Source organism: Prionailurus bengalensis, chromosome D1 (assembly GCF_016509475.1).
Source record: "Prionailurus bengalensis isolate Pbe53 chromosome D1, Fcat_Pben_1.1_paternal_pri, whole genome shotgun sequence".
Classification (NCBI taxonomy): domain Eukaryota; kingdom Metazoa; phylum Chordata; class Mammalia; order Carnivora; family Felidae; genus Prionailurus; species Prionailurus bengalensis.
In genome coordinates, this window is record NC_057346.1 from 88,559,076 (window position 1) to 88,586,497 (window position 27,422).

The 27,422-nt window shown below is 35.9% G+C and overlaps 1 protein-coding gene across 2 annotated transcripts in view; it reads left to right on the forward strand.

The window, feature by feature from the left end:
• The window catches only part of CAPRIN1 (cell cycle associated protein 1), a 38,878-nt gene extending 13,034 nt beyond the window's left edge, over positions 1-25,844 (forward strand). Inside the window, exons 3-19 of one of the 2 annotated variants that reach the window (XM_043580915.1) lie at positions 2,280-2,342; positions 2,456-2,542; positions 6,205-6,443; positions 6,531-6,613; positions 10,035-10,172; positions 11,555-11,607; positions 11,683-11,769; positions 13,794-13,949; positions 14,032-14,140; positions 15,245-15,306; positions 15,800-15,910; positions 16,366-16,515; positions 17,421-17,571; positions 20,273-20,467; positions 20,958-21,058; positions 22,115-22,178; positions 23,709-25,844. In XM_043580915.1, coding sequence (XP_043436850.1) covers positions 2,280-2,342; positions 2,456-2,542; positions 6,205-6,443; positions 6,531-6,613; positions 10,035-10,172; positions 11,555-11,607; positions 11,683-11,769; positions 13,794-13,949; positions 14,032-14,140; positions 15,245-15,306; positions 15,800-15,910; positions 16,366-16,515; positions 17,421-17,571; positions 20,273-20,467; positions 20,958-21,058; positions 22,115-22,178; positions 23,709-23,773 — 1,914 coding nt within the window. In that variant the 3' untranslated portion in view covers positions 23,774-25,844. Of the gene's footprint in view, positions 1-2,279; positions 2,343-2,455; positions 2,543-6,204; positions 6,444-6,530; positions 6,614-10,034; positions 10,173-11,554; positions 11,608-11,682; positions 11,770-13,793; positions 13,950-14,031; positions 14,141-15,244; positions 15,307-15,799; positions 15,911-16,365; positions 16,516-17,420; positions 17,639-17,884; positions 17,913-20,272; positions 20,468-20,957; positions 21,059-22,114; positions 22,179-23,708 lie in introns of those variants that run through there. The other variant, XM_043580916.1, reaches the window with a different exon arrangement.
• The last annotated feature ends 1,578 nt before the right edge of the window (positions 25,845-27,422 follow it).

Here is a 27,422-nt window from a genome sequence, read left to right on the forward strand (position 1 = left end):
TAGGGTAGCTTGCCCAACTATAGGATAGTATATAGATTCATATTCAAAGATTATTATAGGTTAAAGTCTTGGCAGTATCCTAAAATCTGCCAATCTTAATAACTTTTTTATAGCATGAAATTATAATTTTTTTATTATACAAACTATATGTTCATTGCAGAATATCTAAGTGTACAAAACAAAGCAAAAGGAAAAAAGTTCCACCTATAGTTCTACCACTCAGGTACATTCTTAACATTAAAAAAGCTTTTCATATATATTTTTACATATAAACCATCATGATTTAGGAATTCGATTTGACATCCATTTTGATTGGCATGTATGGTTTTAAATTTGTAAGACATTAAATGATAGAGCTAAACTAGGTATGTAAAACTCTACCCTGTAAGGGATATATACTGCACTCAACTCTGTATTAATTTTATTTTAAAAAAAAAATTTTTTTTTCAACGTTTATTTATTTTGGGGACAGAGAGAGAGAGAGCTTGAACGGGGGAGGGGCAGAGAGAGAGGGAGACACAGAATCGGAAACAGGCTCCAGCCTCCGAGCCATCAGCCCAGAGCCTGACGCGGGGCTCGAACTCCCGGACCGCGAGATCGTGACCTGGCTGAAGTCGGACGCTTAACCGACTGCGCCACCCAGGCGCCCCAGCTCTGTATTAATTTTAGATTTAGCAACAGTTTCTTTGAAGAATGTATGAAAAAAGAAGATAATAAATGCTAGGTATGAGCTAATAGCAGTTTTTCTTTTGCCTAGCAGTGAATTCAGAATTTTTACTGTACTAGCACTACATTTCAGGCCCTCTTTCCATTTGCATATCTTCTGTTATCTGTATATTTCTAAATAGAGGAATCCTGACTATAATAAAGTGCTATTATACCCTAAGTCATCATTAAAGGCAAATCTTGTTTGTTTTTTTCTTTAAAATAGCCTACCCTTTTAAAAAATGAATGAGTTGTTTTTATTCATCCTCAGAGAGTGTTCTGAGACAGTTGAGCTTATCTTTTTTACCTGGAATTAGGCCTGTCAGATCAGTGTAGAAAAAACTTGCATTTTTCAACTGGTAGACTTGAATTTTATACCTCTTCAGCCGGAGGTTATTGTGTGAAATAGTCTACCTAAGCATAAAATTGGGTACTTGGATCAGCCTTTAATGTTTTAATGTTTATTTTGGTTTTATTTGCCTCTAGGATAACTAAGGAATTGTTAGGCTTTTAATTTAGGGTGGAATGGTTATGCAAGTTGACTAATGGTTCTGGTGCAAAGAAAATGGATGATTTGACCTAAAACAACTTTTTAGTATTGTTTTTAAACTTGTTTCTTGACCCTGAATGCATTTTATCAGATTTTGTGTTTCGTGGCTAATTTTATTATTACTAAGGGTGAGGAACAATATATGTTTATAATTTATTGTGATTATATTAATTTAAAAATTTGTCCCCTTTAATTTAGGTTTCTACTTATTCCTGCTCCTCTGACTTTTAAAACAATAACTTGACTACTATCAGGAATTGTCAAGAATTTTTGACTATTGTATTACCTGAGTAATACTTTTCTTTGGGGTCTTATCTAATAGTAGCCTGGGAAACTGCCAACATTTTCATTTTAGTTGGGGGGAAAAAGATGACTTAAACCAGAGGTTAATTTTCTGTCCCACTGTCATATTTAATTCCATTTGTGAGAAAAGAAAGCAAAGCTGTTGAGTAATGCACTATCCATAGGTGATGTGATAGCTTGGAGTATCATGTTGTTCAAGAGAAATGGATGAGGCCTATCAAAGACAGTATGCACATGGGTTTTTTTCAGGGAAAATACACTCTTTTTATATCACTTAGTCACACGAAGTGAGGAAGTGAGGTGAGGCAGGGGGTGAGGAAGGGACAAGAATTTAACATTATAAAATGTCTGATACGCTTCTGTGTAGGTAGGATCATAACCAAATTGTGGCCTTCACCCATGTTGGTAGGAACCATTTGTGCAGGCCATCTGATGCATATCTCTTTTGAGAAACCTAAATAAGCAGTGTTGTATCATGTCATTGGCTTATACTGTGGAATTTGGTTATTATTCAGGGGCTGGAGTGTCTGCATTCATATTTTAGCGCACTATTTATTAAACTAAGTTATGTACAAACTTAAGCTGAAGTTAACTAAAAATTATCTTTAGGGCAAGATTTGAGACAAACTTAGAGGATTATATGGGTTTGTTAATTTCAGCATGGTTAGGCTGGTATATACTTTAAAATGTGGGGCATAATTCTTTTTTTCTTTTTACATAGGGCAAGCTTGATGATTACCAGGAACGAATGAACAAAGGGGAAAGGCTTAATCAAGATCAGCTGGTAAAGATGCTACATTTTATTGAAGATTTTCTGCTCACTATTTTTAATAAGAAAATTAATTTTGTGGTTCTTTATGTTTCCAGTAAAGTTGGGCTCTGTCTTTGTTATTTTAGGATGCCGTATCTAAGTACCAGGAAGTCACAAATAACTTGGAGTTTGCAAAAGAATTACAGAGGAGTTTCATGGCATTAAGTCAAGATGTAAGTAGAAGACTATGTATATATGTTTATGAAATATTAAAAATAAGGAAGGCAAAAAATTTTATTTCTTTACGATTGATAAGCTCTTTGTAAGATGAGAGGATTGGATCCAATTATATCTAAGATGCTTTCCAGTTCTGTAAAGTTTAAAGTAACACCTGAAAGATGCCTTTTAAAAATTTTTAAAAATAATTTATTGTCAAGTTAGCTAACATTCAGTGTATATACAGTGTAGTCTTGGCTTCAAGAGTAGATTCCCATGATTCATATGTACAACTAGTGCTCATCCCATCAAGTGCCCTCCTCAGTGGCCAACTCCCCACCCCCATCAACCCTCAGTTTCTTCTCTGTATTTAAGAGCCTCTTATGGTTTGCCTCTCTGTAACTTATTTTTCCTTCTCTTCCCCTATGGTCTATTAGTTTCTCAAATTCCACGTATGAATGAAAACATCTGTCTTTCTCTGACTGACTTTTTTTTTTAAACATTAAAAATTTTTTTTTAATGTTTGTTTATTTTTGAGAGAGAGAGTGTGAGTGGGTGAGGAGCAGAGAGAGGGAGACACAGAATCCAAAGCAGGCTGCAGGCCCAGGCTCTGAGCTGTCAGCATAGAGCCCAATGCGGGGCTGGAACTCACAAACCATGAGATCATGACCTGAGCTGAAGTCCGACACTTAACTGACTGAGCCACCCAGGAGTCCCAGACTGACTTATATCACTTAGCATTATACCCTCCAGTTCCATCTACGTTAATTGCAAATGGCAAGATTTTATTCCTTTTCATCACTGATCCGTTCATCTTTACATCTTTATCTGTTCATCAGTTGATGGACATCTGGGCTCTGAAAGATGCCTTTTAAAAGGACTGAGTCTCAGATATGACAAATATATATATAGGAGATACCCTGAAGATCTCTAAAAAATTAGCTTGTATATACGTGTATATATAAATATAGCAGGCATTTATTTGCTGTATATTCCTTTATACCTAATGACCATCTTATAATTCTGTTAACTATCAGAAAATAGGTCTTTTTTTTTTGGTAATCACTGTCTCCATTAGGGATTTTAAGGAATGTGGCAGAGTGGGATACATTGCTCTTGTATCAACTCGTGATCCAACAAAGTAAAGTGGTTTTGTGTTTTTCCCATACATCTTTGGATGTGATAGAAACCTCTGGGAACAGGACAAAAATGAAATACAGGCAAAGTCAAATAATTTGAAAGTTGAGATCAGAAAATTAATCTTCTGAATTAGTATTAGCTTATTTGGAGAAAGGCTAAAAGCACTGAAATACAAAACTGCCTCTGATTTGGTAAAATGAATAAACAAAACAATTTATTATGTGATGAGAGACATTGCAGTACAGAGATGAAAAGTTCTAATTCTGGAACCATACTGTCTGGTTTGAACCCTGATTCTGCCACTTAATAGTTGTAGGACTTTGAGTTACTTAACTTGTCTATCCCTAGATCACTCAGGGTTTTCCAGACAAACAGAACCAGTAGTATCAAAAGAGAAGGGGGGAGAGGAGTGGGGCCGTCACACTGCTTCAGTGTTCTAATCTGTAAAATGGTGATAATAATGGTACCTCCCTCATCTCAGGGTTGTGAGCAATATTTGATGCATAATTAATATATTTCATGCACTTATTATTAAATTTGATTAAAGTTGGAAAATATTGATGGTATCCCTCAAAATGGAATAAATGAAACTTAATTTACACCCAAGTTGGGAATTGATCCACTTAGGTCAGATGAATCCTGGCCAATTAATTTTCTGATTTAAAAAAAATTTATGGGTCATAGAAGTAGGATTGCTATACAATTTAATAATAGAATCAGTCTATTTCTAAAACTACTAACACTGTGTAAGTGAAAATACTTGTAATCCTCTTTGCTTTTATGTTAACACTGGTATTTTCAGGAACTTTTCGTTGGGTCTTTAACTTCATTGGCAGTCTTTTTATTGAACTCTGATCCTTTATCGCGCTTTCCCGCAATTGTTAAACACCTTTTTTGTTTTGTATTCAAGAATTCTTTAATCAAGCCCCAGCCTACCTTTTCTAGATTTCATATTTTCCTTACTTGAACTGCTCATTTTATTCAGAGTGGCATTCTTTATCTTACTTCTTTGGTTTTATTGACTTATTTCATATTCCTGCCTCTATTCCTGTATTTCCTGCCTTTGGCTAGGGGCTGCTTCTCTGTCCTAAAATTGTACCCCTCACCCCCAGTAAGATTATGTTCCTTTCTCCTTGAAAGCTTTCTAGAGTGCCCTAGCTTGGATTTCATATCTCTGTTCATATGTACTGTTCACTTGCCACTTAACTGCTGAATATCATTTAATCTGCTGCCCTCTCTGCTGCCATCATAGATTTGTCTTATTTTAGACTTTATTGTTCTCCTATGTCTCTCTTCCCCCATTACTCCCTTTATTATACTTTTCTTTTTAATTTTTTTAAATGTTTATTTATTTTAGAGAGAGAGCGGGAGTGGGAGAGGGGCAGAGAGAGAGGGAGACACAGAATCTGAAGCAGGCTCCAGGCTCTGAGCTGTCAGCACAGAGCCCGACGCAGGGCTTGTACCCACAAACTCTGAGATCGTGACCTGAGCCGAAATCGGACGCCTAACCCACTGAGCCACCCAAGCGCCCCTTTATTATACATTTTGTATGTCTTTATTTTGGTTTTCTCTGTCTCAATTTATCCCAGTGAGGCTTGAGAAAGGGGAAGAAGGTGGGAAGGAAGACACTTTCATGGCTCTTGAAAAGATTGACCTTTCTTTAAAATTCTGACCATTCTTTGAGCCCAGTCTGACACTGGACATGAGAAGAGAGAGACGTACTTGAGTCTGGTTGATGTTCTCCCTTCAACCTTCACAGGAAAGTAAAAGACGAGTACTAGGAAAAGAGTAGTGGGAAAAATACATGTGTACTAAGCATTTATTTGTCTTCTGCCACCTTCTTTTTCTCTGCCAGCATCCCCTTATTCATAAAAACAAGTTAGTTTTAGTCACTATTTTCAAAATGTTGGGATAATATAATACTAGCAGTGGGTTGTGAGGAAACAGTGGTGGGTTTTAGCATCTCTTTTTAAGTTGATAGTAGGTACTTAAAATGAAAATTTTGGACCAGTTTTCCATAGAGGAGATGGATATAGGTAAGATTTTTTTTTATTTTGCTGTACTCGGGTTTCTTTTTTAATTGGCTCGGGTTCTTAATTAGAAATTTTAATTCTTATACTTTTTATTATGAAAAATTTCAAAACTAAAGAAAGGAATATAATGAATACCTCTGTACCCATACCCAGCTTCTACAGTTTTTATCTCATGGACAGTCCTGTTTGATATACTCCCTTGTTCCCTGTCAGCTAGATTATTTTGAAGCAAATCCCAAATATATTGTTTTATTGGCAACATTTAGTGTTACGATAATACCTTATAGGGAAAGAAAGATATGTTCTGAATTTCTAACATCTGTTTAAAACAGATGATGTTATTAGATATTAAACTCTATGTGTACGTTAGGAATCAGCATTTTGTGTATCAGGATCACATAACTCATCGAGTAAAATATGTCTTACATTGGAAATGAAATTGGTTGAACTAAATTGGGAGTTTTGTGAAATTCATTTTAATGTCTATGCTTAATATTTTTATGCAGATTCAGAAAACAATAAAGAAGACTGCACGTCGGGAGCAGCTTATGAGAGAAGAAGCAGAACAAAAACGTTTAAAAACTGTACTTGAGCTCCAGTATGTTTTGGACAAATTGGGGGATGATGAGGTGCGAACTGATCTGAAGCAAGGATTGAATGGAGTGCCAATATTGTCTGAAGAGGAATTGTCATTGTTGGATGAATTCTACAAATTAGCAGACCCTGAACGGGACATGAGCTTGAGGTATAGTGGTATTTGGTAGTAGAAACTTCTAAATGTTGGCTTGACAACTAAAAGGTAATTAATTAGCTTTTTAATTATTATTATAAGGTTGAATGAGCAGTATGAACATGCCTCCATTCACCTATGGGACTTGCTAGAAGGAAAGGAAAAATCTGTATGTGGAACAACCTGTGAGTATTATAATTGTTGTAACTAAGAATATAATTTTGTAACTAAGAATCTTTAAAAGTTAGTTTTCTTTTTGAAAGTAATGTTAATTGGAGAAATTTTTAGAATTGTGTAAGTAACATTCATCTACTGTTCACTTTTTGGTTTATTTCCTTTTTTTCCTTTCTGCTGTGTGTGTGTGTGTGTGTGTGTGTGTGTGTGTGTGTGTGTAAGTAAAAAAAAACCCATCTTGAATCAATAAATCTGTAGAGATGGGAATCCCCTGACTTATCACGATTTTGTTTGTAACTTACTCTCTGCTTGAGGTGGACAGATTAATACTGAATAGGCTTTCCAGAGTTCTTGGTATTAGATAGGGACTGGTTTTTCCTTATGGCTGAAATTTTGTGAAAAAATACTTACTATACCTCATACATTTTACTCATGGTCATTGCCTTCATCTTTTCTTAGTTTTTCATAGACTTCTGGTAATTTGAGGACATGAATTCTTTTGTGCTTTTTAAAAACCTTAACCTCAAATATGCAATGTTTATTGACTTTAAAGAAAACAAAGGACATTTAAGCTTCACTTCATTAGTAAATTAGGAATTTTAGGTTTATTCTCTTAGTAAATAATAGGTTCTTATCTTTGCTATTTATAAAGGTGGTTTAGGGAAGTAGATTTTTGAACATCTTAAGGTAAAAGTGCTTATACCTTATTTTTAGCTGTTTGGTGAAAAATTAAATCGGATTAAAAGCTTTAATTGGCAAAACTGTATGATGTAATTTGGATTGTATTTGCTTTAAGGAAATGGGTAAATCAAATACGAAGAAACAACTCTTTTATATCTTTTCATTTAAGAAATAATTTTCTTGAGGCACCTGGGTGGCTCAGTCGTTTAAATGTCTGACTCTTGATTTTGGCTCAGGTCATGGTCTCACAGTTTGTGAGATTGAGTCCTGTGTAGGGCTCTGTGCTGTGCAGAGCCTGCTTGGGATTCTCTTTCTCGCTCGCTCTCTGCCACTTCCCCCACTGTGCTTCTTTCTCCCCCAAAATAAATAAATAAACTTTTTTTTTTTTTTTTAAGAATTTTTCAGGGCTCTGGGGTGGCTCAGTCAGTTGGGTGTCTGATTTTGGCTTAGGTCATGATCTCATAGTTCGTGGGTTTGAACCCCATGTTGGGCTCTCTGCTGTCCGAGCAGAGCTCCCTTGGGATCCTCTGTCTTGCTCTCTCTCTGCCCCTCCCACACATGTATGCGTGTGTTCTGTCTCTCAAAAATAAACATTAAAAAAAAAAATTAAAAATAAACTAAAAAAATTTTCTTTGTTGTGTTGTTTAGTGTATTTCTTTGTAAAGAAATCTTTGTGTCTTCTTAATTTTAGTTTTGCCACAAATATGTACGGAAGTTTTATTAGGAAGAAATTTACATACGTGTATAAACTTGTTAGCTTAAAAAAGTAGTTTTAGTTCAAGCCTGATCAATTTTTCATGAACGTTATTGATGAGTAACAAGGGTTAAAGTATAAGTTTATATCTTGTTATGGTGTTTTTTGCCTAGTCTTGTTTACTTACCTTAGGAATGTAACATCTTTATAACTAATGAAAAGTTACTAATGTATTCAAGTTAGTATTTTTATGTGCATTCAGTTTTCAGATTTTTTTTAATGCTTATATATTTATTTTGAGAGAGAGGCAGAGAGAGAGAGGGAGAGACTCTCAAGCAGGCTCTGTGCTGTGAGCTCAGAGCTTGACGCTGGGGCTCGAACTCACAAACCATGAGATCATGACCTGAGCCTAAATCAGGAGTCGGTTGCTTAACCAACTGAGCCACCCAGGCGGTCCCTCATGCATAAGTTTTTTATTTTTTATTTTTATATTTTTTTTATTTTTTATTTTTTTAAAATTTTTTAATGTTTTTATTTTATTTTTGAGACAGAGACAGAGCATGAACGGGGGAGGGTCAGAGAGAGAGGGAGACACAGAATCTGAAACAGGCTCCAGGCTCTGAGCTGTCAGCCCAGAGCCCGACACGGGGCTCGAACTCACGGACCATGAGATCATGACCTGAGCCGAAGTCGGATGCTTAACCAACTGAGCCACCCAGGCGCCCCTGCATAAGTTTTTTAAAATGAATAGTTTTGAGTTGTGAGCCTCTGAAGTGGGGAAGGAAAACATGAAATGTGTGGCATAGAAAAAGTTGTTGGTAGTTTTATTGTTAATAGAGGTAATTTTATGATATTTTAATATAGTCCTGGGAAGTTTTATTTTTCTGTATAGTGACTGATTAGGGAATAGATACATTCTATGTACATAGGTATATTCTATGTTTTCAAGGCCAGGAAATTGAGATTCTTCTTTGTTGTAGTTTTTGAGTGAGAGGGGGAGAGAGAATCTTAAGCAGGCTATTCATGCTCAGCGAGGAGTCCAAGGGCCAGGCTCAATCTCCTGACCTGAGCCAAAATCAAGAGTCTGACGCTTAACTGACTGAGCCACCCAGGCAACCTGAGATGAATTCTTGACACACTCCTTCACCTGCTGCTCTGCCCTCTCATAGCTTAGTGTGTACCAAATTGTGACAGTTTTTTGCCTTTCAAATATCTTCTGAATCTGTCTCTCCTACGTTTCTCCCTTAGTGCATTCTCTTAACTGAATCCACCCTCCCCATCCCTCTTTAAAATTTTTTAATGGCTGTCTTTTAAATTAAATTTTATATACATTTGTCTTTAATTTAAAGACCTTGCATGTTCTGGCTCTTAATCAGTTTCTCCAGACTAGTCTGTATACTTTTTCTTCCTCCCTATCCCTCCTCAGCTACAGTGCATGCTTTCATTTTCTTGTATTTGGTACCCCTTTTCTATATCCTTATCCTTTATACAGGGCTTTGTAAATGGTGTTGCTTCTGCCTTGAAACACTTCTTTCTACTACTCATCTTCTAGATCTCTGTTCTTGCAGCATTCACACACCAGGAAAGCTTCCTGTGCCTCTCTCTGATTAGGTTCAATCCATTGTACCTCTTTGTAGTACGTTTCACAGATGTGATTTCACTGCTTTTATATCTGATAACTTTTCTCTATTGGACTGTAAACTTAGGGAAACTTAGGGAGGGCATATACTGTATCTTACATATTTTGTAGCCCCATTGCCTAGCACATTGCCTAACATATAGGTAGGTGCTAAATAAATAATGAATAAATGATAACTGTCAGCTTTTTTTTTTCTTGCAGTTACATGAAATATATAAAGTTTAGTACTAATAGATTCTTCTTGTTCTCTATCATTCCATAATTTCTGTCCTTAGTGGACTTCAGTGTTTTTTATATGTATGTTTCAGTAACAGTTGATAAGGTTTTTTTCTTACCACAGCATTTTGTAGCATATTGAATCTTACTCAGGTCAGGCATGCCCGATAGTCTAACATTATAATTCATGTTCTGTTTTTAGATAAAGCTCTAAAGGAAATTGTTGAGCGTGTTTTCCAGTCAAACTACTTTGACAGCACTCACAACCACCAGAATGGGCTATGTGAGGAAGAAGAGGCAGCCTCAGCACCTGCAGCTGAAGATCAGGTAGCTGAAGCTGGTGAGTACTTAGGTGGATATGAGCTGTAGTGTAGGAATCTTGGTTTTACTCTGCTTTGCCACAAGTTCAAGCTCTGCATTTATTTAGTTATGTATGCACACTGAGAGTTTTTTTTTTTTCAATGTTTATTTATTTTTGGGACAGAGAGACACAGAGCATGAACGGGGGAGGGGCAGAGAGAGAGGGAGACACAGAATCGGAAACAGGCTCCAGGCTCTGAGCCATCAGCCCAGAGCCTGACGCGGGGCTCGAACTCACGGACCGCGAGATCGTGACCTGGCTGAAGTCGGACGCCTAACCGACTGCGCCACCCAGGCGCCCCTAAAGGAGCTTTAAGCACAACAAAACATTAAAACAATGCATATTAAGAATAATTCCCAGAGGTCTTGAAGATCAATCATTTACTTACTGGTCTTGATCACTATTACAAACTGATAACTTTTTTTGTTGCAATATTGCTGGCCTGGAGTACAGATGAGGGGAAATGTTTTAGGACTTTTTAAGTACATTTTGGCTGACATACCTAGATTTATTGTTGTTTACCATGCCAGTATATGAAGTGAATAGTATGAAGGGTGTGTGTGTGTATGTTAAATGATGGGGAGATTATAACTCTAATCCTGAACCATAAATTTCTCAGTGGCAAGGGATCTTTTCAAATTAACTTTAGTACAACACTAATATGTAGGTAAGCACTTACCAGGAATACTTTTATAACTTAAGTTGATGAATAAAATTCTCAGTACCATTGGAAACATTGTCAGAGTATGAATTTTGAAATGGTTGAAAAGAATCAGACTGCCTGGATTGTAATCTTGGCTTTGACGCTCATTAGCTATGTAACTTTGGGCAAGTGACTGAATTTCTCTGTTTATCTCTGGTGAGAAAGCAGTACGTGAAAGTATATATATGGTGCCTCTCACATAGTAAGCACTTTACACAAGTCTTAGCTATTAGGTTGAAACTAGAAGGGAAGATTGCACATTGGTGGAATTTATGGTTGCAGATGGACATAGTAAGCCTCCTCTCCATCCCCCCAACCACTTTACCAAGTAGGTTAAAATAGTAAGATTTTTAATCTGTATGTTGCTGTATGATAGTACTCTAAGAATAGAGAGGTTTTAACTTAGGTCTTTATTGGCATTATACCTAGTCCAGAATAACTACTCTTGAGCCTAATTTATTCTGTAATAAATGGTAAAGAAAACTCTAAATATTGTAAGAATGATAAAATACAGAAACTTAATGCTAACTATTGTAACTTTGTAAATAAATTCCGGCTGTTTGATGGTAAACTGTTAACTTATTTGGAGTTGAAATGAATTGCTAATAAAAAAAAATACTTTCTTAACACTCATTTATGTCAATTTTTAACTACTTAGAACCTGAGCCAGCAGAAGAATACACGGAACAAAGCGAAGTTGAATCAACAGAGGTATGATTTTTATTTAATGCTAGCTTTCCTTTTCTGCCTTTCAAACAATTCTCAAACATTTATTTTGCTTTGCAGTATGTAAATAGACAATTTATGGCAGAAACACAGTTCAGCAGTGGTGAAAAGGAGCAGGTAGATGAGTGGACAGTTGAAACAGTTGAGGTAAGAGTTCTCTCAGTTGCAAAGTTGATGTCTTTTGTTTTAATTAGTCATTTTTATCTCTCCTAAGAACAGATTTAGTTTTTTGCATTATTAGTACATTTACTGTCATATTAAACTTAGTACACATAACAGGATCATTATGTTTTAAAAAGTAATTTGTTTATCCCTGTGTATGTTTAATAGAATCTCTGCTGATCTAGCTACAGAAAATTTATATAAAGTTATCTGTGGAAGTGGGAAAAAAAAGTTATCTAAGGTTATTAAAGTACATGATTTTCTATTGTCGATACCAGGCTGCTGTTTAAAAATCTGGGCTCCCACATAGATAACCTCCAGAAAAGGCCCACCTTCCAAGGGATATATTGGAGTTTCCTCTTAGACTCCTCTTTCTCCCTAATGCGCTAGACTTCTGGTGTTTCCTAATTCTGTCCCTTAATTGACATTACCTTTTTTCAGGTCCTCATGTCTAGTTCAGAGGCTCTCTTCATATTTTTCTTTTCTAACTGCCCCAGGCCATCCTATTCACTTTTACAGGTCAATTATTAGAAAAGTTAGTTTTGATTAAGTTACTTTCACTTGAAACTCTTTGATGGTGCCATGTTGCCTATAAGATAAAATCAAATGCCTTACCAAATTAGTCCCAACCATCCTTTCCATCCTCTTTTAGGTGACTTCTTTTATGTATTCATATCTCTAAAGTGCAGAAAAAATAATATGTCTTCTATCATTCTCCAAAGGTGCAATTGTAGTAGTACTTTTAGCTCTTATTGATGTGCCAAAACATACTACTGATAACCTGCCCCTGACCCCAGAAAGTTACCTAGTTTAGATGAAAACACTGTTCCATGAAACCCTACCAGGACAGTCTGTATTTGCTGAATTATGCAAGGCAGTTCAGAAATACTAGAGGAGGTTTAGAAGAAAATAAGATGTAAAAGATCTATGTAATGGTGGTGTGCGAACCTACTGGGCCTTGACTAAAAGTAGATTTGGTGTGTATTTTCAGGGAAGTCAGATAATAGGTATATATTAGCATGGATATGCAGGTAGAAATGAATTAGCATATTTGTTTTGTTGAACATTAGGAATGGAAAGTACGGGTTGGCATAGTAGGAAAAGACTGGGAAGTAACAGTGCTTTGTAGTTAAGTACTTTTTTGCATTTTATTGAGGGAGAAAAGTATATTATCACACTTAGCACCATGCCAGTATGGTTTGTTTTTAAGTACTTGGCAGGTAGGGTCTTTTTAAAGGCTATCCATATGGGATTCTAAGGAATTTTTTGACCAGCCTGATGTAGATGACAGATCAGTTGGTCTTTGTGATCAGTTTAGGTAATGATGATTATCTCACTATTGCTTATAAAAGAAAATAAGGTTATGACTTACTGAGGCTTACCAGGTATGAGTTGCCCAGGTTTAAAAGCCAGACAGAATGTAAATTTTGACTGATGTAATAAAAATTAGATTTCCTAGAAGAGCAGGGAATTAGTAACAATAATAATCAGAAATTATTAGAGCTAGGTAAAAGGTAGATATAGTGAGTTTTGGCTTTTGTAGCAATTTAGATAAGGTGATAGGGCTTGATTCTATGGTACTGGCAGAGAGAATGAAATGGTGGGAACTCAAAATTTGATGATAAATAGTAACTTTTCTTGAGTGCTGTTTATCAGGTACTGAGGTGGATATGTATTTGATAAATATAAATTTACTTACTATAGAAGGCAGAGCAGTTTAAGCACAATATGTTTTTTTGGAAGTAAGCATGGGTATTCCTTCCTTTGAAAGCGGTTTATAAAGTAAATCTGAAAAGGTACGTGGCAATCATGTGGAGTAGAGAACACTGTAGAAGTAATAGCACTGAATGTTAAATTTGTGATAATTGTCAGTTGGAGTAGCTATATTAAAGCTGACTATCTTGTTTATAATGTAGTTCCATACATAGTTCAGGGACCTGTTGTGATGGTCATGAATGGAGCTCTTTCATTCTACCAGTCTGCATCTCCCCCCACTTCTTCCACTTTAGGTGGTAAATTCACTCCAGCAGCAACCTCAAGCTGCATCTCCTTCAGTACCAGAGCCCCACTCTCTGACTCCAGTGGCTCAGGCAGATCCCCTTGTGAGAAGACAGCGAGTCCAGGATCTTATGGCGCAAATGCAGGGGCCCTATAATTTCATACAGGTAGGTGCAGTTCAGTCAGACACTAACTAACTGAAGGTTTAAGTGTTTACATTATTTAATTCCATTATATCCTAACTTGCAGGATTCAATGCTGGATTTTGAAAACCAGACACTTGATCCTGCCATTGTATCTGCACAGCCTATGAATCCAACACAAAACATGGATATGCCCCAGCTGGTTTGCCCTCCAGGTTAGTAATTGTACATTTTTGTGTGAGAAATATAGGGCCAGTGCTTTCAGGTTTTGTAAAAAATGTGAAAATGAATTTTTCCCTTTTAACGTTTGCTTAACTTTTGGATTTTGTGTCTTTTAATTTGATAAGAAATGTTCTTTATTCCTATAATATGAATAACTGTGGTTCCGTTTTTTTAAACTTTTTATTGTCATATAGACTTAAGTACGTGCAAATGTAGAGTTTGAAGAGTTTTCACAAACTGAACACACCAGCACCTAGAACCGGAACATTACCTGTACTCCAGAAGCCTATTTGTGTGTACCTCCAGTCACTAGTTATCCTCCCTTCCAGCCCTGTGGGAACCATTTCCTGTAATTTAGATAAATGAAATTTTGCTTTGCTTTTTAAGTTTCAAAATTCATTTTAGCATAAAAATAATAGGGGTGTCCTTCTCTGAAGGATGCTTGCAGCTTTTTGGGAGAATTTCTGAACATTTTATTACTTAAATAAAAATGAGATGCAACGGTCTAAGTGGGAAAGAAGAGGATGCTTAAGAGGAAAGGAGAAGATGAGTCAAAAGACAGTTGAAGTTTCAAACTCTTAATAGTCTTACACCATTTTTAGAAGTAGTAGCACCAAATAGAGTTGTTGGTGTGTTCTTTGGGTTAAGTGGACTGTCTTTCTCAAGGACCATTAGTAATTTTGAGTCTTGGTTTTTTTTCCCAGAACATGGCATTAAGGGCACAAAAGTTGGAACTGTATAAAATATTTAATATCTTCAGTTTCATAAAACGAGTTGCTGAATAAAAGCATGTTTAATGACACAGTTAGTTTGGTAGGGTAGTTAGGATTTCTCTAAAGTAAAGGGTACTCCTATCTCTGTAACATCTCTACCAAGAGTTAGAAAACAGATTAGGGTTATGCCTTCTAGAAATAAAAGCAATTGTGAGAGTATACTAATAATGACTACCAGGGAACCAAAATGCTCACTTGAAAGCTAAGATCCTGCCTAATTCTTTTCATGATCACCAAAAAGTGTTTTTTAGGATTTGGCTATAGAAATTTTTTCTGAAGAAATTTGATTTTGGATAACAGTGTTGCTTTTGGTCAATTTTGCAGTTCATTCTGAATCTAGACTTGCTCAGCCTAATCAAGTTCCTGTACAACCAGAAGCTACACAGGTAGGAATGATAGAAATATTGTTGCATATTTGTTTTTAATCTGTTCTTGGGTCTCTTTCTTTAATTAGCGTAATGAAAGTCAGGTATGAATTTTATCATTGTACAAGTCTGGTGAGGGTAGCTGTCTACTTTTATTTCCATGTTTATGTTTACTTTGGTATTAATAACTTAAAAATAATTTTTTTGGTTAAATCTTATGTTTATGATAGTAAGGAATATGCTTTTTTATTTCAAACAGTAAAATTTGAGAAGACACATTTTAAATTTCATAATTCTAAAATTTAGTGTAAATGTTGCCATTCAGAAGCATTTGTGGGGGACTTCATAACTGGATTGGGTTTATTTAATGTTCATCTTTAATATCATATGTATTTTTTGCAGTTGTTAGATTTTATAGTCTATTTAACAGGTATATCTGTCTACTTCTTAGCCCTGTCAGTATTAGAGTTGGTTTATAACAGAAAGCAGCTTTGATTGCTTTATTTCTGTGTAGGTTCCTTTGGTTTCATCCACAAGTGAGGGGTATACAGCATCTCAACCCTTGTACCAGCCTTCTCATGCTACAGAGCAACGACCACAAAAGGAACCAATTGACCAGATTCAGGCAAGTTTCTGTTACTAGGTAACATAAACTTGATAGGCACTTATTATGAATTGGGCAGAGGTAAATTATTAATGTTGTGACTCTTTTTGGACCTAATGCATGCGATACGTTATTTTGCTGTGATGCAATACAAGTATTTTGCTGTTATGAAATAGTTGAATTTTTTTTTTTAAGTTAATTTATTCTGAGAGAGAGAGAAAGAGAACATGAATGGGGGAGGGGAAGAGAGAGAGGGAGTGAGAATCCCAGGCATGCTCCATGCTGTCAGTGCAGACCCCCTCGACTCAGGAACTGTGAGATCATTACTTGAGCTGAAATCAAGAGTTGGATGCTTAATTAACTGACTGAGCCACCCAGGCGCCCCAGTTGAATTTCTTAACATACTAAGACTTGGATAGTAGACTTGGCTAAATTTTAGTTTATCACTAAAGTGCATCTGTTTACTTTGTGTTTAGGCAACAATCTCTTTAAATACAGACCAGACTACAGCATCGTCATCCCTTCCGGCTGCTTCTCAGCCTCAGGTGTTCCAGGCTGGGACAAGCAAACCGTTACATAGCAGTGGAATCAATGTAAACGCAGCTCCATTCCAATCCATGCAAACGGTAAGTAAATTAAACTAACATTAAATGGCTAGTGTGTACTATCATCATGCCAAAGTCTCAACAGAAAAGTCTTCATTTAACTTTGTGCTTGAGTGTGCATCTACCCAACTATAGAGTATATTTAATTGATAAACTCTGATTTTTCCTGCTCCCAGAGATAAATTTGAGTCTTAGGAGTTATGTGCTCTCATATCTTACTGTTTTGTAGTTTCATCCTTTAGATTTGGTTAACAAAAGTAAACATGAAGAAAAGTAGACTACTGTATCTGTGTATGTAAGTCATTACCGAGATTTAACAACTGTCTACATTTTCCCATACTTGCTTAATCTTTTATTTTACTGAAGTTTCTCATAATAAATTTCACCTGTTATACTTCATCCTGGTTTTTCAGTAAGCATCCCTAAATTGCAGAATTTCTAGGAAAGGATGAGAATATTGTAATTGATGGGATACAGTTAAATCAGTGCTCATGGGAAAGTTTATAGGATTAAATACTTAAAATATTAACTTTTGGTTAAAATGTCAATAAGAAGAAAATTTAAATGAATAAAATATTCATAGAATTAATTTCTGTAAGTGACATTGTATCAGTGGTTTGCATCTCTTAAAAGATTTCTTATTTATAGTAACATTTTCAAGACTGCTGATTTTTGTATTTTTAAATTTTGAAACCCAGTTATGCTCTCCTTGAAGTGCTATATGGTGTGTGTGTGTGTGTGTGTGTGTGTGTATATGTATAAATATAAATAAATATGTATATGGGGGGAATATACGTGTGTGTTTGAGACTTCTGTAATGTATTTACATTTTTCAGTAAAACCAATATTGAGGTCTGTCATCTTAAAAGTAGGGAAATTGTTAGCAATAAGGGGAAGAAGTAATCATTTACTTTATTTACTTACAGGTGTTCAATATGAATGCCCCAGTTCCTCCTGTTAATGAACCAGAAACTTTGAAACAGCAAAATCAGTACCAGGCCAGTTACAACCAGAGCTTTTCTAGTCAGCCTCACCAAGTAGAACAAACAGACCTGCAGCAAGAACAGCTTCAAACAGGTAGGAAAACCAGTGTCCCTTCCTTGGCTGCTTGCTTTCCAACACCATTACTGACAGTGTTAGGAGGGTTTACACTTTAAATTTTTTTTTTTTTCAACTTTTTTTTTTTTTTAAATTTATTTTTGGGACAGAGAGAGACAGCATGAACGGGGGAGGGGCAGAGAGAGAGGGAGACACAGAATCGGAAACAGGCTCCAGGCTCTGAGCCATCAGCCCAGAGCCTGACACGGGGCTCGAACTCCCGGACCGCGAGATCGTGACCTGGCTGAAGTCGGACGCTTAACCGACTGCGCCACCCAGGCACCCCAGGAGGGTTTACACTTTAAAGTGGCAGTGTCCACAAGTTTTTGTTCTAGTAGTAGACTTTATGGAATTTTTGTTGCAGATCCTGAATTAAATCAAGTCCATATTTATTGTATGTGAATTATGTGCACTTTTTGGGAGGCCTCATACCCATTTTCCTTTGGTCAGTAAGCTTTCATAATATCTCTGTTTCATTCTGTGATTTTAGTGGAACTTGTTAGATTATGATCTACTTTACTTTTAATTGCTAATTAATTAAAGCCGGCTAGCATGATACCTGGTAGGTAGTTAAGTCAGTTATACAAAGTTAAGCAGTAAGGAGTTGTCAGTGTGCTAATTATAATCAGTAAAACATGCAGAAATCTCTTGGTGGCTGCATTTGGTAGAACTAGGTTGAAATAAAATCCTTTTTGGCAAGTAGGGTCATACGTAAGTTGGCTAGTTACCATACCTGTCATAACAATGTAGATAGAGATATCTTAGATTTCTTAACTTTGTAAGGCATTAGAAATACCTGCTTAGGTCTTTGGTTATTTAGATCCTCGGTTGTTTAATTGGAATATCCCACAACAAACTAGCAAACCTTGCTAAAATCATAGGAGTTAATAGTTTAATTTTATCAGACTGATTGAAATAACTATGAAATATTCTAATCATCTAATTTCTTGATAGACTTTGATGAACATTATGGATTTTTTCAGTACTAAATTCTTACATATCCCTGTAGTATTTAGCACTCACTAATTAGTAGGAAGTTTGAATCAGCTGTAATCTGATGGATATTTATCCATTAGGCTATCTATGTTCGGCTTCTGAATGATAAAGCTGGGCTTTGTGCTCAGGCTCCTTTAATTATTGCCATGTACTCATAAGCATGTCAGCACAATGGGCCCCCAGTACACCTGCTCTACAGCAAATTGTAGTATCTAGTTAGGAACATCATGAAAAAAGGATACGGCAAGAATCTGGCTATTTATGGACTTAAGAGTTTATGCTGTACAAACACTTCAATAGAAATTCTGGGGGTTTTGTTGTTTTTTAAGTAATTCTGGTATTTTAAAATAAAGACCACACTTTAATTGTATGAGTTTTATTTATTGCTATGAGTTTCCTTGCAGTGAAATTTGGCCAAGACTAATAAAATTCTTATTGATAAAAAGTGAGGTGAAAATTCACTTCTTTTGCCACTCTCTACATGCATATGAATGACTCTCTTTAGATAGAAAATGTCACCTGTAATCATGATATTTACCTGTAATTTTAAATTTAAGGAATGTAGGGAAAGGCAGTCTGTGTAGAAAGACCACAGTGAATAGTGTAATTAGTCCATTAATTGCACAGTTCAAAAAGGAGCCATACCATCCCATCCACTAGGCACACTTTAGCTTTTTCGTTGCAAAATAGTATTTTAAGAACCGATAAATGTATTTGGGGTTTCCTGAGGCCACAAAATATATCTGGTCAAGTTTTTCAAGAGGTACACCACCTTTTCTCTCTATCTAAACATGGGGGATTTGGGCTGGCTGTTTTTTGTTATTGGGGCGTGGGCCTTCCTCTAGTCTATACCTTCCTCACCTCCCAAAGGTAGTGTTAGTATCTTGTCTTTTCTCCCCTGTGCATTGCGAACATTGGTTAATACCCGAAAGGTACCTCTGGGCTTAATTTTTAAAGATTTCTAGATTCTAGACTTCCCATTGTGGAAGAAGGGGGGTGTGCAAGGTAGTGTGAACCTTCTAGAATCTTTTCTTTACCTCATCAAGTTGAGTGCCAGTGTGAGTACTATTTAACTGTCTTCTTAATTGGTTGTACGTTAAAAGTACTTGAAATGGAATCAGGCATTAAAGGAGGTGTAAGTTGAAGACTTCTGCTAATTTACCTTCATAATTGACTGAGTATTCTACCATACGGTTGTTTAGCTATGGGAGAGCATAGTTTTGTAGGTTTCATTAACGTGTCAAGGGAAATTTAAAAGAATAAGAAAGCTTCTACCACTAAGGAGTTTTATAGTGGAAAAATAATTAAATGATACACAGTGGTAATTGTACTGTTTTAGTATGTAAGATCTTTTGAATTATTGTGGGTCTCTTGTGCTAATAGGCAGATGCCTCTCAGAAGATGTTTAATAATACAGGTTTTCATTCCATTTGGGAGGGATAGAGTTTTGTGCTCTCAAACATTGTGTGCTTCCAAAAGTTTGGAACTGTTGTTGGAGAATTGCTTAATATATGGGCAGGAGAAAAATAGGGACTTATGTGTAGGTTTCCTTATTGGAAATATTAAAATTTATTTAAAGATGATTTGAGGAGAAGGTATAAGACACTTCTTAACCCAGAAAACGTGAAAGAACAAATTGTAATGAGCTCTGTGTGTGTGTATAAATTTTTTCTTTTTATCATAGTGGTTGGCACTTACCATGGTTCCCAGGACCAGCCCCATCAAGTGACTGGTAACCACCAGCAGCCTCCCCAGCAGAACACTGGATTTCCACGTAGCAGTCAGCCCTATTACAATAGTCGTGGTGTGTCTCGTGGTGGCTCCCGTGGTGCTAGAGGCTTAATGAATGGATACAGGGGCCCTGCCAATGGATTCAGAGGTAAAGAAAAAAAAAAGTAGCAAGTTCTTGTTCCTTTTTGATTTGTAAAATAGAAATATGTCATGAGGTTTTTGGGAAAGATATGTATGTATCTTTGTGTTAATCTCCCATATACAGCTTAAACATTTTAAACATTTTTAGTATATTATAGGTTATTTAAATTGACAAAATTGGTAATGGGTTTTTTTTGTATGTGTCAAATCCATGTTTTCCATGTCTCTGAGGGGATAATTGCTTTCCATTATCAGAGTTTATGGGGATTTTTTTTGTATGTGGGGTGTGTATGTGTGCATGGATGGGTGAAAATGTCCTCTTCTAAGGAAATTAATACTCAGAAATTTAGGAACAGATTGGATCAGGATGGGGAATTAGAAATTAATTTGAATTACTGGCATGGCTTATAATTTTTCAGTTCTTCCCTTGGTCAGTAGTAAGAAAGTAAAAATTTCTCATTTAGATAAGAAAATTATTTTCTTGTCCTAAATTTTAGGAGGATATGATGGTTACCGCCCTTCATTCTCTAACACTCCAAACAGTGGTTACACACAGTCTCAGTTCAGTGCTCCCCGGGACTACTCTGGCTATCAACGGGTAGGTAGAAGTTGCTTTAAAATATAAACCTGACCTAAATAAGCCAATGAAACAGACTGATGGGGTTGTTTGGACTTGGGTAACTAAGTAATCTGAGGCTAATTTTGCACATTTTTACAAGATACTTTATTATGGAGAATGGTGACTTTTGCTTTCCCTAGCACTCTAGTATAGGTACTCATTTTTTAGAGTCTGTTAAAAAGAGAATGATTTCATGCCCTATTGGTGGGAATGCAGATTGGTGCAGCCACTATGAAAAACAGTATGGAGGCTTCTTAAAAAATTAAAAACCATATTACCATATGATCTAATAATTCCACTGGGTATTTAGCCCAAGAAAATGAAAACCCTAACTCGAAAAGATACACGCACCCCTCTGTTTATTGCAGCATTATTTCTAATAATCAAGATGTGGAAGCAACCCAAGTGTCCCATCAATAGATGGGTAAAGAAGATGTATATATACACAATGGAATATCACTCAGCTACAAAAAAGAATGAAATCTTGCTATTTGCAACAACATGGATGGACCTAGAGGGTATAATGCTAAATGAAAAAAGTCAGAGAAAGACAAATGCCATATGATTTCACTCATGTGGAATTTAAGAAACAAAAAGACAAAAGACGAGAGAGACTCTCTATAAATAGAGAACAAATTTGGTAGTTGCTAGAGGGGATGTAGATAGGGGGGATGGGTGAAACAGATAAAAGAGATTAAGAGTACACTTACCTTGAGCACTGAGAAATGTATATAATTGTTGAATCATTATATTGTACACCTAAAACTAATGTAATACTGTGTGTTAATTACACTTAAATAAAAATAAATTTGTGTCGGAGGAAAAAAAATGATTTTTAAGAGCAGAGATATTTCATTGAGTGTTCTTGAGAGTAACAGAAGTAAATTACAGAATAACTTCTGGCTATTATATATTGAAATGTCTAAAAAGAATAAGGACAAATTTTGTGTTCTGTGTGAGACACTAAGAATAGATAGATGAGAAAGCATTAAAAAAAATTACGTTTTCTTCAGTACTAACTAGCTTGTCTTTTAGGATGGATATCAGCAGAATTTCAAGCGAGGCTCTGGGCAGAGTGGACCACGGGGAGCCCCACGAGGTAATATTTTGTGGTGGTGATCCTAGCTCCTAAGTGGAGCTTCTGTTCTGGCCTTGGAAGAGCTGTTCCATAGTCTGCATGTAGGTTACATGTTAGGAATACATTTATCATTACCAGACTTGTTGCTAGGGATTAAATGAAATGCTCTGTTTCTAAAACTTACCTTGAACCCAAATTTAATTTTTTGAATGACTTTCCCTGTTACTATATAAATTGTCTTGAAAACTAGAACATTTCTCCTCCTTAGAAAAAGTGTTTTTCCAACTGCAAATTATTTTTCAGGTCCTAAAACCTGCTAAATGTTTTTAGGAAGTACTTACTGAAACATTTTTGTAAGACATTTTTGGAATGAGATTGAACATTTATATAAATTTATTATTCCTCTTTCATTTTTGAACATGCATATTATATTTTAGAGTCAGAAACACTTTAATGGCCAGATAAGCCATAGTTACATTTAGAGAACCATTTAGAAATGATAGAACTAATTGAAATTTCAATGCCTTTGGATCACTAATAGCGATATAAATGTCAAATTATTTGACTTTTAAGTAAAACATACAAAATCCTAACTAACTTACTGAACTATATTTAAAAATTGTAGGTTTAAAGAGTTTCTGATTTTGTCTATTACCATAGGAACACTGCTTCCTCATTTGGGCAGAAAGTCAACCTGTGTAACAATTAGAGGTAGCATTTCATATGATCTGAAGTTCTAAATGGTTCTCTGATTTAAGGGAAGTTAAACTGAATAGGTTTCCTCTAGGTTTTGGCCATCACATGTATAAAATGTATATTAAGGAGGAATTACAAAGTACTTTGATTTCAATGCTAGTAGAAACTGGCCAGCAAAAAGGTGCATTTTTAAATTAATGGATCACTTGGGAATTATTGACTTGAAGTATCAAAGGATATTTGCATGTGAATGTGGGTTATGTTCTTTCTCACCTTGTAGCATATTCTATGAAAGTTGAGTTGACTGGTAGCTAAAAATCTGTTTTAACAGCATGTAAAAAGTTATTTTATCTGTTACAAGTCATTATACAATTTTGAATGTTATGTAGTTTCTTTTTAACAGTTTAGGTAACAAGGTCTGTTTTTCATTCTGGTGCTTTTATTAATTTTGATAGTATGATGTTACTTACTACTGAAATGTAAGCTAGAGTGTACACTAGAATGTAAGCTCCATGAGAGCAGGTACCTTGTCTGTCTTCACTGCTGTATCTATTTCCAACGCCTGATGACAGTGCCTGGCACACAGTAGGCACTCAATAAATACTTGTTGAATGAATGAATGAATGAGTACTGGTGGAATACTCCATTAGCTCTACTCTTCTTTTAGCTAGAGAACATGAGCAAATTTGCGCATGACAACTTCCAGGACAGGTGAACACTGAAGAATTGACCTCTTAAACCTAATAATGTGGTGACAAGCTGCCCACATGCTTCTTGACTTCAGATGAAAAATCTGCTTGAAGGCAAAACAAATAATATTTGAAAGAAAAACCAAATGCCATTTTTGTCTTCTAGGTCGTGGAGGGCCCCCAAGACCCAACAGAGGGATGCCGCAAATGAACACTCAGCAAGTGAATTAATCTGATTCACAGGATTATGTTTAAACGCCAAAAACACACTGGCCAGTGTACCATAATATGTTACCAGAAGAGTTATTATCTATTTGTTCTCCCTTTCAGGAAACTTATTGTAAAGGGACTGTTTTCATCCCATAAAGACAGGACTACAATTGTCAGCTTTATATTACCTGGATATGGAAGGAAACTATTTTTATTCTGCATGTTCTGTCCTAAGCGTCATCTTGAGCCTTGCACATGATACTCAGATTCCTCACCCTTGCTTAGGAGTAAAACATAATACACTTTACGGGGTGATATCTCCATAGTTATTTGAAGTGGCTTGGAAAGAGCAAGATTGACTTTTGACATTGGATCAAATCTACAAGTCAGCCCTAGAGTTATTCAATGGTAATTGACAAAACTAAAATATTTCCCTTGAAGAAGGAAGGAGTGGAGTGTGGTTTGGCAGAACAACTGCATTTCACAGCTTTTCCAGTTAAATTGGAGCACTGAACGTTAAGATGCATACCAAATTATGCATGGGCCCTTAATATAAGGCTGGCTACCAGCTTTGACACAGCACTCTTCATCCTTGGCCAAACGACTGGTTACAAACACATGTAAATTGCTTTTTAACAGCTGATACTGTATAAGACAAAGCCAAAATGCAAAATTAGGCTTTGATTGGCACTTTTTGAAAAATATGCAACAAATATGGGATGTAATCTGGATGGCCGCTTCTGTACTAAATGTGAAGTATTTAGATACCTTTTTGAACACTTAACATTTTCTTCGACAATGACTTTTATAAGGATTGGTACTATATATCATTCCTTATAACATACATTGTCTGTCACTAATCCTCGGATCTTGCTGTATTGTCACCTAAATTGGTACAGGTACTGATGAAAATATCTAATGGATAATCATAACACTCTTGGTCACATGTTTTTCCTGCAGCCTGAAGGTTTTTAAAAGAAAAAGATATGAAATGCCTGCTGCTACCACCCTTTTAAATTGCTATCTTTTGAAAAGCACCAGTATGTGTTTTAGATTGATTTCCCTATTTTAGGGAGATGACAGACAGTAGTTTCAGTTCTGATGGTATAAGCAAAACAAATAAAACATGTTTATAAAAGTTGTATCTTGAAACACTGGTGTTCAACAGCTAGCAGCTTATGTGGTTCACCCCATGCATTGTTAGTGTTTCAAATTTTATGGTTATCTCCAGCAGCTATTTCTGTAGTACTTGCATTTATCTTTTGTCTAACCCTAATTGAATTCTATCTTTTTCTCATGGAGGCATTTATATTCAAAGTGGCGATTCCTTCACTTAGATGCATAGGGAGAGTCACAAGTTTGATGGAGATGACAGTTTAGTAATTTATGTACTGTTGGAATTTGTGCTAGCAGTTTGAGCACTAGTTTTGTGTGCCTATGAACTTAATGCTGCTTGTCATATCCCACTTTGACTTCATGGAGAATTAATCCCATCTTTTCAGCAAAGGCTACTAATACTAAGTTAATGGTATTTTCTGTGCAGAAATTGAATTTTGTTTTATTAGCCTTTAGCTAAGGAATTTTTCCAGTAGGTGCTCAGCCACTGAAGAAAAACAAAAACAAAACACAAGAACGATTCTCAAACATTCATTGTTAGACAACTGGAGTTTTTGCTGGTTTTGTAACCTAAAATGGATAGGCTGTTGAACATTCCACATTCAAAAGTTTTTTGTAGGGTGGTGGGGAATGGGGGGGTATCTCCAATGTTTATTTTAAAATAAAATAAGTTCCTGACTTTTCTCATGTGTGGTTGTGGTACATCATATTGCAAGGGTTATATGTTTACTTTTACAAATGAGTATTTCTTTGGCTAGCACCTCCCGTTGTGTGCTTTAAATGACATCTGCCTGGGATGTACCACAACCATATGTTAGCTGTATTTCACGGGGAATAGATAAAATATTCATGGTTTACTGGGTAACCCCTAGATGTGTATGCTTACAATCCTTCTATATACAAAACTAAATTTGCTATCTGTGTAGAAAATAATTTCATGACATTTAAAATTGAAGTAAATAAGTGATTCTTCATACAGTGATCTCTATGAATCAGTTCAGAGATGGGATGGGGGAGAAATGCTTTCTAGGTTTCAAACTTCTATGCATTAGTGTGGATGTTGTGAATGTGTAAAGGTGTTAGTAGTTTCATTATTTCTGTGTATGTTTTTAAAAGAGTCGTTCTTTTTGAAATAGTATAATTTTTTTTTTGGCATTCTATCACAGTCTAAATGTAAAGCTTTTATGTCTCAATTCAGACTATATTTTTTAAAGGAGGTGCCTTGTTATGAGGCAGAGAACTTTTTAAAAAGTCCCGTTAAGATCTGAGTCTTGGTACTAAGTGTTCTGTATAATATGTGAATACTTGTCCTACCTGCAGAAGACCTTTTGTTTGGTCAAATGCATATTTTAGCAGAGTTGCAAGGAAATGACTGTCACGTGTGTCACTGTAGCTTCTTGGTATAGTAAGACTCCACATATAAAGTACTTTTGTAAATGCACAATATCAATCATCTCATGTGGATAACGAGACTTCTATTTTAGAGCTTTAAGGTAGAATGTCATTGATGACCTTGGTTAGAGCAGTTCTATTTCTAGATCTTAATATCCCTACTGAATATGGAAGAGTTTTGCAATCACTGTATCTTGATATTAAAACAAATATCCTTTGAAACATTTTTTATCAGTTAGCTTCTACAGTTCTTTTGTCTCCTATATATGCAACTGTTATGTGGGAGACTTTTCCACTTATAGGAGGCATGAGAATGTGTTTATTTGCAGAAGGCCCAATAACTGAAGTGCTCTGTTGACAATTCATAAAATGTAGAAGCAGTTGAGTATTCAGCCTCCTGAGTGTCTTAGGAAATTTGTACTGTTCATTATATTTTCAGTAATATATCTAATTAGGGGATTGAGATACAGGTAAGCACTGAGTTCAAACCCTTCTTCATTTCATCTTTTAAGTTCCTGGATCCTCATCCCACTTGAGTTCTTATTAAGCACTTTGGCTATAAATTATATTCAAAGAATCAGTATTGCCCTTAAGCTTATCCCTTCTGTACAGTCAGTGGGGAGGGCAAACCATCAGGAAAATGAAAGTAAGTTGTTAAGGCTTTTCCCATTCTGACTTCTATAAAATACTGGAAAAGAATAGTGAATGTCTTAAATTACATAGATTAAATATTAAAATCTGATTTCTTACTGTCCTTGAGTGAAGTCTGCATTAGTTGTGTATAGTATCCAGCAAAGCTCTGAAGTGCTACTTGTGAGAGGAGAGGAAAAACCTTAACAGAAAATCTCTCTGGTAGCCTTGTCTTCTCAAGAGTCTAGACTACCACCACCTTCTTTCAGTCAGGAGCTCATTGAATGTAGGCCGTGAAAAGACCACCTCATCTAGTAAATAGTAAAGGCAGTTATTGGTGTATTCTTGTACGTACTGCTTTAAGTACTGTCTTTATATTAGGGAGACACCGTATTAAGCCAGTGAACCAAGGCTTTATTTGGCAAGTTTGGGTGTCCCTTTGCCAAGCATAATGGCAAGCACTAAGCATTCAGTGGTGACAAAATCACTGTGGTTCCTGCTTTCACTGAGCAGTCTGTTCAAAGATAATGAT